General features: G+C 53.5%; 2 protein-coding genes across 2 annotated transcripts; both read right to left on the bottom strand.

The window, feature by feature from the left end:
• Positions 1-1,400: 1,400 nt before the first annotated feature.
• On the bottom strand, positions 1,401-3,719 carry LOC132339714 (bone morphogenetic protein 2-like). The gene is made up of 5 exons (XM_059870133.1): positions 3,458-3,719; positions 3,206-3,342; positions 2,734-2,856; positions 2,169-2,367; positions 1,401-1,807 (listed from the first exon to the last, which is right to left on the bottom strand). The coding sequence occupies exons 1-5, from the start codon at positions 3,717-3,719 to the stop codon at positions 1,401-1,403; spliced, it is 1,128 nt and encodes a 375-aa protein (XP_059726116.1).
• A 10,502-nt stretch (positions 3,720-14,221) lies between these two features.
• Positions 14,222-17,179, bottom strand: POLE4 (DNA polymerase epsilon 4, accessory subunit). The gene is made up of 4 exons (XM_059869681.1): positions 16,904-17,179; positions 15,974-16,058; positions 15,642-15,683; positions 14,222-15,311 (listed from the first exon to the last, which is right to left on the bottom strand). Exons 1-4 carry the CDS (start codon positions 17,105-17,107, stop codon positions 15,298-15,300), a joined length of 345 nt encoding a protein of 114 aa, XP_059725664.1. The 5' UTR covers positions 17,108-17,179; the 3' UTR covers positions 14,222-15,297.
• Between the last annotated feature and the right edge of the window lie 33 nt (positions 17,180-17,212).

A 17,212-nucleotide genomic window follows, 5' to 3' on the forward strand; every position in this document is an offset into this window, starting at 1 on the left:
GACAAGGGGGCTGTGCCACCAGGTGTGAGGGGACCCCTGCGCTGACCACCAACACCTATACCCACTCCCCGGTAACCCACATTGACACCCACCCTCAGTACACCTCCCCAGTGCTGACCTGACCCCACAGCCTTGGGCAGCTCTGGTTTCCACCCCATTTCTCTTCCATGAGGAACAATCTCTCTGGGCACAGCAGTTTCTTCTGACCATCTTCCCCCAGAGCTCTCCTGACCCACTGTCCTGGTTTCAGCTACAATAGAGTTCATTTTCCTCCCAGTGTCTGGTACAATGCTGTATTTTAGATTTAGGGTGAGAATATTCCTGATCTCTCAGCAGCCAATTGCTGCTAGGAGACAGGCTGGGCACAGATCAGTGGCTGCTGAGCAACTGGGTCTTGGGCATCATTTGTCTGTCTTGGAGTTTATGACTCCGTCCTTTTGGTGTTTCCCTTTTCATTGCAAATATTATTAAATATTACCATATTTTATTTTATTTCCATTATTGAACTTTCCATATACCAACCCACACATTTTTCCTTTTCTTTTGATTCTCCTCCCCATCCCACCAGGGTGGAGAGGGAGGCCAGTGGCTGCATGGTGCTTAGTTGCCATCTGGGGTTAAACCTCAACAACCACCACTCACCCACCCCAACAGCATCATCTCCAGGCACCTCTATAGACACCCCTATCCCACCCCAGACCCTGTCACCACATTCCCCCAAGCACCCCTATTGCCTGCTCATCTCCCTGCACCCCCAGTTGCAGGCTGATGGGTCCTGAGATCATTCAGCTTTCAAGAAATAGGGCACACCCACCCCGTCCCCTTGCCCCTGGAGACTGTGCTGCAGCTGGATCTTCATCCCTCCATGTGCACCCCCTTCCCTGTGCCTGTGAGATGTCTGCTTACCCTGCTCCTGGCAGCAGTTCAGAGTTCACAGGCAGCCTTTGGAGAACAGCACTTTTAAATAGTTGCTCTGAATTAATTTTACAAGTCACAGCAATGCAGGAATGTACAGACATTTACAGGACGTTGTACAGGCTGTTTCTGTCATATATTAGTGCTCTTGCTATATACATATAGTACAGTCTGCAGGAGCCTCTGCATGGGCAGAGACACCCATGCCCTGCACAGGGCACCCCAAAATGGAGCTGCAGCCCTGGGGCTGCTGGTTCACATGGGCTCCATCGGGTTGGCTTAATCAGAGCTTGGCCCTGAGCCTTCCTTGGCTGGCCCTGTCAGGGGGTGACACCATCCTGGGCAGACCCAACACCCCCTTGCTTTTCTCGTCCCAGTATCTTTTAGAAGGTTTGTGGGACAGAGACTCCACTGATGCTCTGGAGGGAGTAGGTCCAGCCCCACTGCAGCCCCTGCAGGTGTTTCCAGCCCCTGCTTCTCCCTCCTCAGTGGCAGCCGCAGCTCCCGGCCACCATGTCATCGTACTGCTTGAGGACCACATTCTCATCATCATCGAAGTAGAGGAGGTTGATGGAGAAGAGCTTGTCGGGCACACAGCAGGGGCTGCTGACACCCTCGCTCAGCTTTAGGGCGTTAATGATGGACTGCACTGTGGCGTGGTTCGTCGGCCGCATGTTCTCGCCCAGAGGGAAGGGGCAGGAGCCTTTGCAGTGGAAGGCGTTGTACCCCCGTGGTGAGATGATCCAGCCAGACCAGCCAATCTCCTCAAAGTCCACGGACAACGGATGCCTCTGGCAGGGCCGGAGCCGGTCCAGCGAGCGTGTGCTGCGTGACCTGCCCAGCTTGGGCACCAGCATCTTGGCAGGGAGATCGGGGGCCTGAGGCTTTAAATCTGCCAGAAAGGAACATCCGATGTCATTGGCCACTGCATGAGCCTGGGTGGAGGGAGAAAATACTGCAGCCCCCCCAGCCACCCCTCCCCACAGGTTTTTTCTGCAACCCTCTGGTCATAGGCTGTCACCCACCCAGACAGAGCCACCAGGAGGTGACAGCCTCAGTCTCACGGCCAAACTCAAATCCAACTTCACGTCTGCAAGCAGGCAACGCCCCTGAGCAGGCTACACCAGAAAGGAGAGATCCTCTCCCACCAGCCAGGGAAGGAGGTTTGGATTTGAGGAGCCCACATGCGGGGAGCAGCTCCTGAGAAAGGGATGTTGGCACCAAGGGAGTTGTGCCAGGTGTGTGGGACCCACCTGGGAAACCAGCTGTGGGCAGCGATGCTCCGCGGCGCCCATCATCTGTGAAAAGGACCAACATGGGCTTCTTGCTCTCGTGGTGGCTGCGGCCATATGCAAACTGCAGTGGTGGGGGGTCAAGTGGGCTCCCATCCAGGCCCTGGACTGTCACCAGCAAACCCTGATTGCTGCTTTCATCTTTGGTCCAGTCGCGAACCTGGGAAACCAAACCAGTGTCACCATGGACCGGGACAGGCACTGCACCGCTGTCCGCACAGGCTGGTCCCAGGCCAGCAGCAGGACATGGTGAACCAGTACCCCTTGAGGCCACACTCTGTGTGCCATGGGAAGGGGTTGCTCCGTGGCTGCAGCACAGGGGACACTGTGGCAGGAGCCAGCACCAGCACACCCTGCGGAGCAGTGGAGACAAATTCAGGGAAGGAGATGAAGCAGCCCCGGGGCTCTTGGCAGGACTATTTCCTCCCCCTCCCAGAGGATGTATTCCCCCCATGTCACTGTAGAGACTGCAGGCAGAAAAGTACACTGGAGCCTGAAAGGTGAAAACAGAGGAAAAGTGACTCACAGCTGGTGTGATGGCAAAGACCTCCCAGCCCGAGGTTTGCAGTGAGACAAGCCGTGCTGCCAGCAGCTTCTTCCCTCCAGGGGTGTCTGGCTTGTCTTTCTCCAGCACCTGGTACACACTGACCTGGGGAAGGCAAAAGGTAGTCACCCCGGTGTATTCTGTCCGAGGGGTTGACCCTGGACAGAGGTGTGGGGGGAGATGGGGAGTTGTCAGCATGGATTTGTAACAACCTTGGTGTGCCTTTGCTGATGTTTGCACAAGCCAGAAGGATATTTAAGAACCTGCCACAGTTAAATCATCATGATTCTCTGTGAAACATTTGTTCATGTGATCCTAGAGCCAGGCTGTGTTCCCACTGCAGGCAAATGACCTCAGTGTGCCAGTGGCACCCCTGGGCACAGGCTGGGGGACAGCTCCATCCCCGTCCCCATCCCCATCTTATCCCCGTCCCAGTCCCCATCCGTCTCCTCACCTGGCAGAAGTGGTGCCTTTTGGGCCCCTCTGTGACCCTCGGCCAGAGGCGGAAGAGGTGCAGCTCTGCCGTCAGGATCTTCTCGTTCTTGGCCACGCTGGAGAGGACGAACAAGAACCGCATCTCCTCGCTGTGAGCTGGAGAGAATGATGCGCTGAGGAGAGCAAAACCAGGGGCGGCACCGGCACCGGCCACGTTCAGCCCCTCCCCACAGACGCATCCCAGCACCACGGGGACGACCCCCTCCCTTACTTTTTTCCAGGAAGCTGCGGACGGTGTTGCCCTCCAGGATGTCAGGGTTCTTGGTGACACCATCCGCATTGGCGACAGTGTTGAATAGATCCACCATGTACTGGGGCGGCTGCTTGAAGTGAGTTGGGGGGGCCGGCGGGTCTTCCATGCCAAAGACTTCCAGGAGTTTTTTCAGCGCCTCAGCCCGCCGGCTCGCCACGCTGGCTGGGCTCGGGCACGCCGTCTTGGCCAGGGCCAGCAGCAGCAGGACAGTCCGCAGCATGGCTCTGCCCTCGCTGTCCCTGCACAACTCCCCCGGCTTCCCCAGTGCTGCATTTATAACTCATTGGAAAGATGGACTGGAGTGAAATATGCACAGGAGCAATCAGGAGGGTAAAGAGAGCTAATTGCCATGCTAACAAGGTGAGAAGCCCTGCTCCCGGGCCTCCTGCATCAATTAGCCCCAGTACACAAGCGGGAGGCAGGACGGCTCACCAGGCACTCCCAGGGCTGGCAGGGGAAACGGGGGTCTGGGGCCACCAGCCCCTTGCCAGGGCCTTGGCGGGGCTGCATTTGCTCTCCGTAGGAGACTAACTGGATTTTAATGATGGCACTAATGGGACAAATCGGAGGACCTTTGTGTGGAGGAATGCAGCCCATCAAGATGAGCACCCCCTGCCCGGCCTGATCCTGCCCTTCTCACAGCCGGGCTGAGAGCGAGGATCGTGGCGGGGGCTCAGTGTCACCTTGGTGTCCCCACACCATGTCCCTGTCAGTGTGCAGGGTGGGGTGCCCGGGTCCCCTCTCTCGGTGGGGCAGCCCAGGCTGTGTGTCCTGCCAGGGAGCCGAGGCCACGGGGCAGAGCAGATTCCAGCCGAGGACCCGGCGGTGCTATGTCTCGGGCTGGGGGGTCACACCGCAGCAGCAGCAGCAGCACTCTAAGCCAGCTGCATTTTTTTTTTTTTTTTTTTTTTTTTTTTTTTTTTTTTAAGGCTATTGGCTTCCGGGGAATTAAAAGACATTTGCTGCTAATTCCTGAATATTTGAACTTTACTAAATATCCGGGTAGTGGGATAAAAGCGAATTCTTTAGGTCTTATTCCCCAATCACACAGAGAAACTAAGCTGGTGCAGGTGGACATGACACACTGAACAGCTGCCACGGGAATGAACGGAAAAATTAGCATTAATTAACTAATTCATCAACCGACTGAAGCCCTGCTAGGACCACCTGATGGGAGACAAGGTGAAGGCTAATGTCCAGCGGTGCCCACAGTTTATTCCAGCCCAGAGGGCTGTTAATTATGCAGAACAGGTACGGCGGCACCGACTGGCTGGAGTTAATGGTGAAACTATCTATATCCCCGAGATCCTTTCCCTCCTCTTCCTAGCTCACCAGCAGCATGTCCCACAGGATATCTGGGGGTGCCTGCGGAGGAGACAGCTCTGCCCCGACATGCTCAGCTCCTGGTTCCCTCTCCTGTCTCCGGCTCCACAGTTTGCAACCAGGAGCAGCCAACTCGTGCACCCTCAGCCAGTGCCAGACAGCTGCATCCTCCTGGGATGCTGGATGCGGAGGGGCCGTGGACCTGCACAGCAGAGCCCCAAGGACCTGCAAATTGCCCACGATGTTTATTTTACAAACTGCAAAACATTTTGTGGAGGGTTCATTTCTACCCGCTGGTTAAAGTAGCTTTTATTCAAAAAAATAGCCTTCTCTCATTTACATATCCTACAGACAGTCTGGCGGCTTCTCCAGGAGCCCCACCCGCAGCTTCCAGCCCCGCTCTCCCCGGCACTCCCGGATGGCAGCGACGGTGCGGACTTGATCCCAGCGGCTCCGGAACCTCAGCCTGTCAGAGCCGTGAGTGGCACAGCGTCTCGGGGCTGCTCGTGCCCAGACCAGGCATTCCTCTCCGTCTTTTCTCTCCCTGCAGTTAGAGAAAAACCAGTACAGCCCCAGTGCAGCTTCAGTGCAGCTCCAGTACAGCCCCAGTATATCTCCAGTACAGCCCCAATGCATCCCCAGTACAGCCTCAGTATAGCCCCAATATATCCCCAGTGCACCCCCAGTACAGCCCCAGTACACCACCGGCCCCTCACGTCCTAGACTTTCTGTTCACACTCAGGAGAAGGGCAGATGCTCTGGAGTAGGATGGGGGAGAAGGGAGGCAGCTTTTTTCCTACAGCATCTATTCCTTACTCCTAGAGTAACTCCACTGTCACCTCCCCCTGGCTGAGCAGAGCAGCTCTTTCTTCCTGCATGGTTTGATTTGCTTCCCTTTGCATGCAAAGGATCCCAGAAAGGTTTGGGTTGGAAGGGACCTCAAAACCCTTAAAGCCCATCTCATCCCAGATCCTGCCATGGCAGGGACACCTTCCACCATCGCAGGCTGCTCCAAGCCCTGTCCAGCCTGGCCTTGGGCACTGCCAGGGATCCAGGGGCAGCCCCTGGGCACCCTGTGCCAGGGCCTGCCCACCCTCCCAGCCAACAATTCCTCATTCCCAATATCCCATCCAGCCCTGCCCTTTGGCAGTGGAATGCCATTTCCTGTGTCCTGTCCCTCCATGCCTTGTCCCCAGTCCCTCTCCAGCTCTCCTGGAGCCCCTTCAGGCCCTGCCAGGGGCTCTGAGCTCTGCCTGGAGCCTTCTCTTGTCCAGGTGAGCACCCCCAGCTCTCCCAGCCTGGCTCCAGAGCAGAGGGGCTCCAGCCCTGGCAGCATCTCCATGGCCTCCAACTTGTCCATATCCTTCCTGTGCTGGGGATACATATTTTTATGTCTAAAATCAACACATAGTTCTGCCCCTTCAGCCTGAAACACCTGCCTGGACCCACCCTGCCCCAGCAACCCCCTGCTCTTCCTGCCCCACAGCTTTGCCAGCAGGTGAGGGACACGAGTGGCACATTCCAGGCTGCAGAAGCCACTGTCAGGATCTGTGTCTGCTGTCCTGGGACACCACAGGCTCTGCAGCCACCTGCCCAATTCAGCCCCATCGCAGCAGGTCCAGGTCTCCCCACGGCACAGCACAGAGTGGTGGGTGAGCTGGGGTGCTCCCCAAACCCTGCTCCGTGTTCCCCCACCTGGGAGCCGCAGATGCTTTGGGTGAGAGGACCGGGGGCAGCTCCCACCTGGCCCAGGGTGCGGATGTGCAGGAGGAGAGCGGATGGAGCCCGGCAGCTGTGCTTACCTAAGCAAGCAGGGATCCCCCGAGGAGCAGCTGCCCAAGCATCGTCCCACATCGATTTCCTGCATAGATTTGCAAAACAAAAGCACAAAAATCCTCTGCAGCACCTCAGCAGGGACACCTCAGGACCCTCCACCCCCCCCCCTCCACCCTCAGGCTCTGCATTCATCCCCAAAGAAGGGCAGCAGCAAGGCACAGCTGGCAAGAAGTATTTTGGGGACATAGCAGTGGTTTTTGAGTCAGAAACCCCTGTGCACAAAGGTGTACTCAACTAGGCAGTCGAGTCTCTGTTAAACTGAAGACATACCTAACAACTAAATATTTTTAAAAATAAATATCATTGTTCCTTAATTACTTTTTTAAAGAAATCCTCCCTCCAAGGAAAGAGCCATTTGTTCCTTTATGGCCCTGATACATGCACGAATTAGTGGCAGCAAAATACATTCTATAGCACAAGAGAATACAAATGTGAGGTTTTTACCACTCTAGTTTGATGCTAGTGTGAAACTGCCGATGTTAGAGCATCTACCTAGCAGCTCAAACCCCGCATGAGGGCCCAGCTGAGCCCACCAGAGAGGAACCAAACTCACCTTGCACCGTTCCTCCCTGTGTCCTGCAGAGCGCTGGACAATTTCATAGTACTCCACCTGAGAGACACAATAGCATTTTTCCTTCATTTCCCAGTTCTCCAGGGTCTGAACCATCTCCCCACATGGGTTTTTAACCAGAGCAGTGCTGAATTTTGTGGGCACACAGAAAAGTCCATCTGCAAGGAAACAAGATGGAAAATGAACCTGGAGCTGCACCTGAGTTTCCTGCAGCAGCAGCACAGAGCACCCAGCTTTAGGCATCCAGCAGCCACTGGGTGCCAAAAGGCCGTTCTTGGGTGTCAGGGTCCCAGCTGGGAGTTTGGGGCTCATTCTTTCACCAGCTCAGTCCTCAGTGGTAGGTTTTGTTCCTCCATGCCAGTTTCAGACCATGAGGAAAGGGAGGTTATTGTGGGTGCAAGTTGTGGCTGCTGTCCCTGATCCTGTGAAAGCCCCAGCTGTGGGAAGTGAGCACATGTTATCTCTGAGAAAAACTGTATTTGAACATTAATATTGATGGCAACACTTTTTTCAGAGCCACGCTCTCACACCAAGGATAAGGGAATGTGAATTAGCATTAACTCATTCAGCATTTCCCTCCGGATTTGCCAGGGACTGTGCCCTGAATAGGCTTCTCAGATGCTGGAGCCAGTGTTAGGGGCTCTCCTGGAGGTACTTTCCCCAGGCATCTCCACAGGTGTGCTCTGAATGGGCTCCCCACAGGAGAACCAGGTGTGGCATCTGCCTCTGTGGGGTGGGGATAGGGGAAGGGAAGGGGAAGGGGAAGGGAATGCCCCAGTTCTAGAGTGTGGGATAAAGGAAGGCTGGTACCAGAGGGTTAGAGGGGGGAGGTGGACAATGACCCCAGCTCTGGGGGTGCAGAACAAAATCCTTCTTTGCCTTTACTTTCCCTATTCCAGCTTTAACTCGATGAAAAATTCCCAGGGCACAAAACAGTTCTGGATTTGACATTCCCGGTTTGACTGCAGACAGCTGGGGGAGGAGGGTGGGGGCAGGGGCTCTGGGTGGACAAACCAACAGCCACATCCCTGCTGCTGTGTCACCACCGCACCAGGACATGCCACCGTGGCAGGGTGGCCCAGGCAGGGCCAGCAACTGGAGAGAAGGGACAAGGGTCCTCCAGCTGCAACTTCATCTCCTTAGAAGGGCAGAGACACAGGTTGTCCTGGGTGGCTCAGTCTTGAGCTGATGTTCTGTGCAGAAAGAAACAACATTGTTTCTGTGCTAAATATCCTGGCTTTTCTCCCTTCACAAAATAAATTAGGGTTAAAAATCTGCATTCCGTGAGCTAGAGGAGGGGGAGAAGGATGGCCGAGCTGACGGCCAAGTGAGTTTGGGCTCTGTCTAGGATCTGGTCCTGCCCTGCCCCAGCCCTTGGGTGTACATCTTTTGGGGTTTATTTGGTTCCTGGCTTTGAACGGGTTTTTGAGTGTTTCCTGCCCCCTCACAACTATTTCAGCAGCTGCTGGAGGAGATTTCTTTGTTCCAGGACGGAGCTGTTTCCAGGGGAAGGAAAAGCGATTTCTGAAAGCAAGTATCTCTGGGATGCCTTAAGGGTGGGACACAAAATGACAACAGATTTCTGGACGTCAGTGATTCTGGGTGAGATTTTAACATCCTCCTCCAGCCCCGTCCCCCCGCCCTGTTCCCCCTCACCTCCCTGCCCCGTTCCTCTGATGATTCCAAATTTTTACCATGACACTGAAAGTATCAGCCCGACTTTATGCAGGAAGATGCAGAAGGAAAGTGCAGAGACCTGCCCTAGGGCAGAGGCAAAGCTGGCGGTGAGTCCACATTTCCCAGCCCTGGGCTATTACTGTGACTGAGATTCTCCCTCCCCACTCCATTAATTCCCCTCCCCGGGGCAACAGAATTGTCCAGCACCTTCCACTAACACGTCTGGGAAGTAAATGCTGATTCTCCCAGCTCTGGAAGAAAGCACTTCACGCTGCCTAATTGCCTTTTCCACTTGCAGCTGGATAACCAGCGGCTGCAGCAGCTGTGCCGCCCTCCTGCCATGCCTCAGGAGGGGACACGGCCTCAGGCAGAGCCCTCGGGGCTCCGCCGCCCACTCCCGGCCCCTCCAGCTCCCGGAACCGTGGAATGAATTCCCGGGCCCTGCGCTGCTCTCTGGGCTCAGCTCAGCACTGCCGCGGTCTCTGTCCCTCTCTAGTGGCGGTGCCACAGCCCTGCCGCAGCAGCTGCCGGGAACTTTGAACGGATTGGCTTTTAGAAATGACAAAAAAATTACATCAGCGAATTCCAGGACAATGGAACTTGTCAAACAGTTGTGGTAAATCATTTCAACACAACTTTCAATTCTGATAAAATCAGTTCATCTCCACTGATGTGTCTTGGGTTATTTTATGAGTGAACTCATGAGACAGCTCACCAGTTCACAATGAATGAGTTCAGCTTTGTCCCAGTGAGAGGTTTTGACCCATCTGGAATGATTTCGTTTGGAGTTTCCATTTCCAAGTGATTTTTGAACCAGCAGTGTAGTTCACTGGTACTAAAAAGGCATTTTGGAGTGTCAGTATGGAAATTGAATTTTCCAGTGCTCTATTTCCAGCAGAGCTTTTATCATCAGGTTGGTTTCTTGCTTTGATTTGGAGGGTTGGAGCAACCCCGAGGTCTCTCCCAGCCTGGGTCACTCTGATTCCATGCTCTCTGGCTTGAGGACATTTCCCTATATATGAGGTGCCTGTATCCCCATACTCACCCATGCACACAGCAGAGAATTATCCCTGTGCATGCAGACCTGTGTGGTAAAGGCCCAGCAACAGGAAACTCAACCCCAAAACACAACCCCAATACTCCCAAAGGCAGAGGCTCTGCTCAGCAAACTGGGTGCCCTGAGCTTGGACATTTGTGCTGGTCACACAAGAGGGCTTGCTCCCATATTCCCAGAGGAAGGGAGGGAGCAAGGGAGGAAGAGGAGCTCTCCCTGCACTGTAGGTTGGGTCAGAGCATTTCCCCACATTAATTGTGACCTCCCAAGGAGACTCTTGAAAGGTTTTCAGGGCCAGGAGCCCAAGCCATCCCTCAGGGCAGGTGCTGCAGTGGCAGACCTCCACCACCCCCACCTCCCTCAGGCCTCCAGGGAGCAGGAGCCACCCCAGGTGCAGCTGGCCGGCTCACAGCACCCCTGGGGCAGGAAAGTAGGGCAGGGGACACACCCACCTCAAAACACTGCTTGCATATCCTCTATGACAAGTTGACCCACGTGGTTGACCCAGGAAAGCCAATTGATGTAATCTTTTTGAATTTCAGTAAAGTTTTTGATAGTCTCTCCCAGGATCCTTCTGGACAAACTGTCCATCCCAGAGCCGGATAAACACATCATGGGATGAGTGAGCAATGGGCTCATGGGTCAGGCACAAAGGGTGACAGTGACTGGGGTGACATCAGGCTGGCACAAGTCACCAGTGAAGTTCTGCAGGGCTCCATCCTCGGCCCTGTGCTCTTCAGCAGCTTCATAAAAGTCTTGGATGCAGGACTGGAAGGGACACTGAGCACATTCACATTTGATGCAAAACTGGGAGGAGCTGCTGACTCCCTCAAAGGCAGGGAGACACTGCAGAGAGACCTCAGGAAATCAGAGGGCTGGATCATCACCAACCACATGCAGTTCAACAAGGGAAAATGCCAGACCCTGCAACTGGGACGGGGCAGCCCTGGATGCAGGGACAGACTGGCAATGAGAGGCTGGAGAGCAGCGCTGTGGAAAGGGCCCTGGGGGTCCTGGTCAGTGGCAAGTTGGATCTGAGTCACTGCTGTGTCCTGGCAGCCCAAAGGGCCACTCTGTCCTGGGGGGCACCAGGCCCAGGGAGGGATTGTCCCACTCTGCTCTGCCCTGGGGCAGCCTCACCTCCAGTGCTGGGGGCACTTTGGGCACCACAAGATCAGAAGGATCCAAAGCTGTTGGAGAATGTCTGAAGGAGAGCAACAAAGACGGTGGAGGACTTGAGGAGGAGCCATTTGAGGAGCAGCTGAGGGCACTTGGTCTGTTCAGCCTGCAGGAGACTGAAGAGAGACCTCGTTGTAGTTATACCTTCCTTGTGAGGGGAAGAGGAGGGGCAGACACTGATCTCTCCTCTTTGGTGACAGTGACAGGACCCGAGGGAACGGGCTGAAGTCATGCTGGGGAGGTTGGGGCTGGGTATTAGAAAAAGGTTCTTCCTCCAGACGGTGGTCAGGCACTGCAACAGGGAATGGTCACAGCACCAAACCTGACAGAGCTTCAGGAGCACTTGGACAATGTTCTGGGCACATGATGTGACTCTTGGGGATGGCTCTGTGCTGGGCAGGGAGTCAGACTTGATGATCTTTGTGGGTCCCTTCCAACTCAGCATATTCTGTGATCCTGTGATTATATTTTCATCATTATTTAATCTTCTAATGTTGGTGTCTACGAAGCTGACAAGCTTGTAACAGCTGTCACTGCTTGTAACAGCTCTTAATTTGGATAATTTTATCATTCCTACTGTACACAAGAAGCTGGTATTTGGCAAACACTAAAGGTTAAATTTATACAAGTGCTGCTCTCATGCACTGAAAAATCCTAAGAAACCTCAGAGAGTAAAGCTGTTGTGTCCTTACAGCCACTGCAAAAGGGAACAGGGCCCATAGACTGCTCCTGAAGGCCACAGACTTTTTTCTGATGAACAAATGGAGCTACTTTCTACTTCATCTGCTTTCTCTACTTTTACAGGGCAGCTTGTTGTCTACCTACTGATAGCACTTACAACATCAATCCTGGGAAGCAAAAGCCTGCAGTTGCCCTGAATTTATGCAGCAATAAACAGGGAATTCAAACACAGGATCAACCATGGTGCAGCTCAGGTTCAGGGAACTGAGCTCCTTTGTGCAAAGGAACAGACCCAGGGGTCAGGCTACTCATCAATTCCTGTGCTACAAAAGATGCTTAAGTGTTGGATTATCTGGGCAACAGGTCCCCAGCACATTTCTGTCTTTAATCCCCCAAGGGAAAAGTCACTTGGAAAACTTCAACATGAAAAAAAACCAGTCAAGGGATGGCAGGATGTGAGTGTGGAAGCATCAAGAATCTTGGTTTCTGGAGGGTGAAGGGGAACTCAGAGGAGCTGTGGCTGTCCCATCCCTGGCAGCGTTCAAAGCCAGGCTGGACAGGGCTTGGAGCAACCTGGGATAGTGGAAGGTGTCCCTGCCTTTGACAGGGGTGGAACAAGATGAGCTTTAAGTTCCCTTCCAATCCAAACAACTCCATGATTCTGTGAACTCACCGTGCCCAACACAGAGGAAATAGCTCTGCCTCCTGCAGCAGCCGCTCTCTGCAAACAGATTCCCATGCTCCTCCACTCTACTGACAGCTCCTGCAAATGCAGTCACAAACCACCGAGCCCAGCATTACCCCAGGTACAATTCCCCACTTTTCTGCCTGAGCTGGGATGACGCACTGAGTGCCCAGCACAGCTCCAGCTGCTCCCTATCCTGCGCTAAATGGCTCCAGCACAATGAAGAGATTTTGTTACAGATGGACTGACACATCTGACCCTGGCTGGGTGGGCTGGACACCCTGTTTCGTTACTCCAGGAAAACACTCTGGCACTGTTTCTCTCACTGTTTATCTGCTCTCTTTATTTCTACCTTACTGCAGACCTGGGTGAAAGGAGTCCCCTCCCACAGCACAAAGGAGCTCATGGTCACTAAAACTCCCAAACTCCTGCACAGCAACTTCTTCTGACATAAACCCCACACTGCCTGCCAAGTGCAGACACTCCTCCGTGCTGTTCACTGTGGAAAGCACACACCAACCACGGCAGCATCATATGTGAGCAGAGTCCACCACAGCCCCACACCACACCTCCCAGCAAGAGGCCAAATCAGTGCCAAGCCCAAGAAAGGAAAAGGAACTTACAGGCAAAGATGGGAGCCTGCCAGAGCCCTGCGAAGAAGACCCCAGCTTGTGGGTCCTGCAATGCTGCACCCTGGGAAGCACAGGAAAGTCTCCAGACCCTCTGACACTTATACCTGCCCTCCCTGGCAGCTGAGAAGGTGAACAGCTCCAAGCCACACAGGCTCACATATCCTGGCAAATGTTCCAGCTGTGATCTGAACAAACACCTCAGCCCTGGGAAATGAGCATCTCACCCACATGATCAGGATTATGCTCCCAGCATGATCAGGCTTGGATCAGGCTCTTAGCAAACTTCTAAGTGTTTCTTGAGAGCCACTGGATTTGCTAACAGCCTGGGAAAGCTCCCTTGAGGGGTTCTTGTTCTTATCACCACTTCCAAACTTAAATAAGTTTGTGGTGACTAGGAGCCACTCTCAAATACCCTCATTTGAAAGAACATGGATCCTTCATCCTCCTTCATCCCATTCAATGGTTTTATCTGGGGACAGCCCACACCAAGTGGAGTCAGAGCTGGCACTTGGACAACATTGGGAACACAGCAGGACATGTCACAGCAGTGATGACAGCATGTTCCCCACAGCCACACAGTTCTGCTGTTAACTCCAGGTAGGAAAGCTCTAGTTAAAGTGGAAAAGCTCCAGTGACCAGAGTCCTGGCAGCAGCAGAGGCAGCACTGGTGCTCGTGTGCTGCCAGGGCCTCTCAGACAGGGCTGGTGGCAGCAGCGTTCCTGAACAACGATGGACTCAGCTCCTCACCAAGAACTCAGCGTCTCTGCACCAACTCCTCCGGGGCACAGGGCAGGGAACAGATCCAGGTAAAATAATGAAGCCACAGGGGCTAACTTCTTAGCCGGATAGCTGGTCCCCGTAGGGTTAAAGCGCCCCAGGCAAGTAGTCTCAAGGCTAAATACCTCAGCCCTTCGGGAGCTGAGTGTCTAGCCCAGACTACCACACAGCCGTGGCCTTTTAGCTAGCTTAGTGATTGTCAGCTTTTAGTGATATCAGCTCTTTTATGGTTTCAGCTCTTAGCTTGCTAGTGGCTTTGGCTGGCCGTGGCTTCTGAAGGCAGACGAAGAGAGAGGAGAAGGCTGGGTTCAGAGTGTTCCACGATGGTTTATTCTGAGGGTTTTGTAAAGGGTCCGAATGCAGCTCTTCCAACAAAATGGGCCCAGACAGCCCCTTTTATAGGATTAGGGGGGATTGGAAACTGACCAATAGTAAGGGTCAGGGAAACTAGCCTATGGGGTCACAGAGAGATAAGCAGGCCTGGAGGACCAGAGTGAGGACTCCTGGTTCAATTCCTATGACTCAGCAAATACCTATCTCTAAACATCCCTCCACGGAGCCATAACCGGCCCTGTGTCTGCTACAGATCCAGGTCCCAGGGAAAATGTTTTGCCAGATTCAGGAGTGAGAGCACACAAGAGAACAAAGATGGCAGCGTGGACACTCTCCTGGCATTCAAAATGAGGTTTGGGGGGTTGGGTTGGGGTTTTTTCCTACAATTACTTACAAGTGCAACAGTCACAGGCACTTAGAGAAGCTGCACTGCCCTCAGGCCAAGCCGAGCTCCCCTGGAGCTCATCCCCAGCTCCTAGAGGACAGCTGGGTTTCTCTGGAATAGATGCCTTGAGAAAACAATTATCAAAACCAAAATGCTAGAGAAGGCACCCTATCAAAACTACACTATTTCCCACCATGCTACAGGAACCCCAGCCCAGAGCAGGAATCAGCATAGCTGCTCAACAGCAACAACAACAACAACTTAATTGTGTTAAGAGACAAACATATTAACAAAATCCATATTTCCATAAAAAAAATTTCTTGTGCCTGGGCACCTGAGCCAAGGCACTCGCTGTTCACAGCTCCGTGGTGCTGCAGAGTATCCAGAGAGGCTGGGACTGCTACTGGGAGTAACTGCTGTGTAACCTGGCCAGAGCAGAGAGCTGCACGGCAACCACATGGGAAGGGACATACAAAATAGTTATGAAAAAATATGCATTTTAAATAAAGAACTTACAACAACTTCAACTTTATACAAAATATCATGGTTGCCATGTCTCAATTTCAGTGTCTCAATTCTAGGAATTATTTTTGAACTCTCAGCATCCCGTTTCCCATCTCACACCACCTCTGCAGTCTCTCCAGAGAGCTCTGTCTCTGTCCAGCTCAGTCCAAAGTACCTGAAAATGAAAAAAACACATTTTAGCCACACGAATCAGAAGTACAGTTCTGTGAACAAATAAATCTCATTTACAAACTGGCAAAAGAAAATGCAGTAACTTTAAAGTTTAAGCAAATCACACATTGAGTAAAACCAAATCTAGCAAAAAACCCCACAACTACTGCACGTGCCTCAGGGTCCAGCTGAGCCATTCCAGTGCCCAGAGGGGGACTGCAAGCCACACAAGGAATTACTGAGAATGTGGAAACAGAGAGCTTTGCAAATGATTCAGTTCTTTCTCTCCTAAGTAGGGTATTACACAAAATACTGAAATCAAGTAGAAACTCACCTTCCAAAAAAGCAAATTCATCAATAGCTTCAATGGCATTATCTGAAAAGCAAATTGAGAACAATTAAAATAGATATATCAACTCCATATTTGCATCTGTTTCAAACTGCAGCATTTGAAACTACATCAGAGCACAGTGACCACTTTCAAAGAGATTTGTTTTGCAGATGGTGTGTGAAATTATTAGTGTAGCCTTTGATAGAAGTTCTTCTCTCCCATCTTCAGGGAAAGAAAGAATAAATCTGTAATTACTTCAGCACCTCCAGACAGGTGGAAAAATCCCCCACCGGAGCAACCCTTTGCTAAGAACAGCACAGAACGTGCTCCCATACCCAGGTCTTTTCTTTGCAGGGTTTTCCTTTTTCCTTGCTGGGCATACACGTAAGCATCTTTGGCTATGGTTTCAACAAACAGCTCCTGCAAGACAAAACAGGACAGGTTCACACGGGAGAGGAGAGAGAGAATATCCTGAGGAAAAAGAAAGGTCCCGATAAGGCTTCAGGATTAGATCAGAATCTTCATCCTAACATTACCCATTCCTAGTAAACAGGTCTGAAAATACCTAAGGAAATGGCTGGACAGTGATGCACAGGACAAGCAGTGAGGGAGAAAGCTGGGAATGTGGATTCCTCGAAACCAACATTCTCTGGGCGACCCATTCCACACCAGGGGCTCCCAGGGCACCTTCTGAAGGGGGACAGGTGTCCTGTGCTCAGGACCTATGTCCTATGATTCAGGAGATGAATCATGAAATCCTTCAGATGGAAAAATACCTCTACAATCATTGTGTTCAACCATCAGCCCAGCACCACTTCCACATTCACCCCCATCCCATGTCCCCCGGTGCTACATTTTTTGAACCGTTCCAGGGATGGTGATTGCCCCGGGGAGCCTGTGCCAGAGCTTGACAACTCTCCCCATGGAGGAATTTTCCCAATATCTTAAACCTTCCCCGGCACAGCCTAAAACCATTTCCTCTTGTCCTGTGCCTTCTTGCTTGGGGGAAGCGATCGACCCCCTCCCGGCTGTCCCCTTCTGTCAGGAGTTGTGCAGAGCCAGAAGGGCCCCCCTGAGCCTCCTTTTCTCCAGGCTGAGCCCCTTTCCAGCTCCCTCAGCTGCTCCTGGAACTCCAGACCCTTCGCCAGCTCGGGCCGGCCGCAACCGCCCCGCGGGTCCGTGAGAGAAGGAAAAACCTCCTGGGCAAGACCGAGCAGCATCCACGCAGCGATCCGGGCCCAGGACCCGCGGGGACCGCCCCTCACCGTGGCCCGCGCCAGCACGAACACGGCCTCCTGGCTGGCCAGGGTGACGTCCGGGTCCGCCTTCACCAGCGCCTTCACCCGCGCCAGCGGCAGCCGGGCCAGGCGGGCCGGACAGGGGCCCTGCGGCCCCGTACCCGCCGCCTCCTCCCCGGGCGCCGCCGCCTCCGCGGGCCCCGGCCCCGGCACGACCGCCGCCGCTGCCATCCCGCCCGAGCGCTGCGCCTGCGCGGGCCCGCGGGGCCGGGCCGAGCTCGGCGGGGCCTCGCTGCATCCTCGGCCGGGCCCCGCAGCGCTCACGGCCCCGAGCAC

This window comes from Haemorhous mexicanus, chromosome 29 (assembly GCF_027477595.1).
Source record: "Haemorhous mexicanus isolate bHaeMex1 chromosome 29, bHaeMex1.pri, whole genome shotgun sequence".
In the NCBI taxonomy this organism is placed as follows: Eukaryota; Metazoa; Chordata; class Aves; order Passeriformes; family Fringillidae; genus Haemorhous; species Haemorhous mexicanus.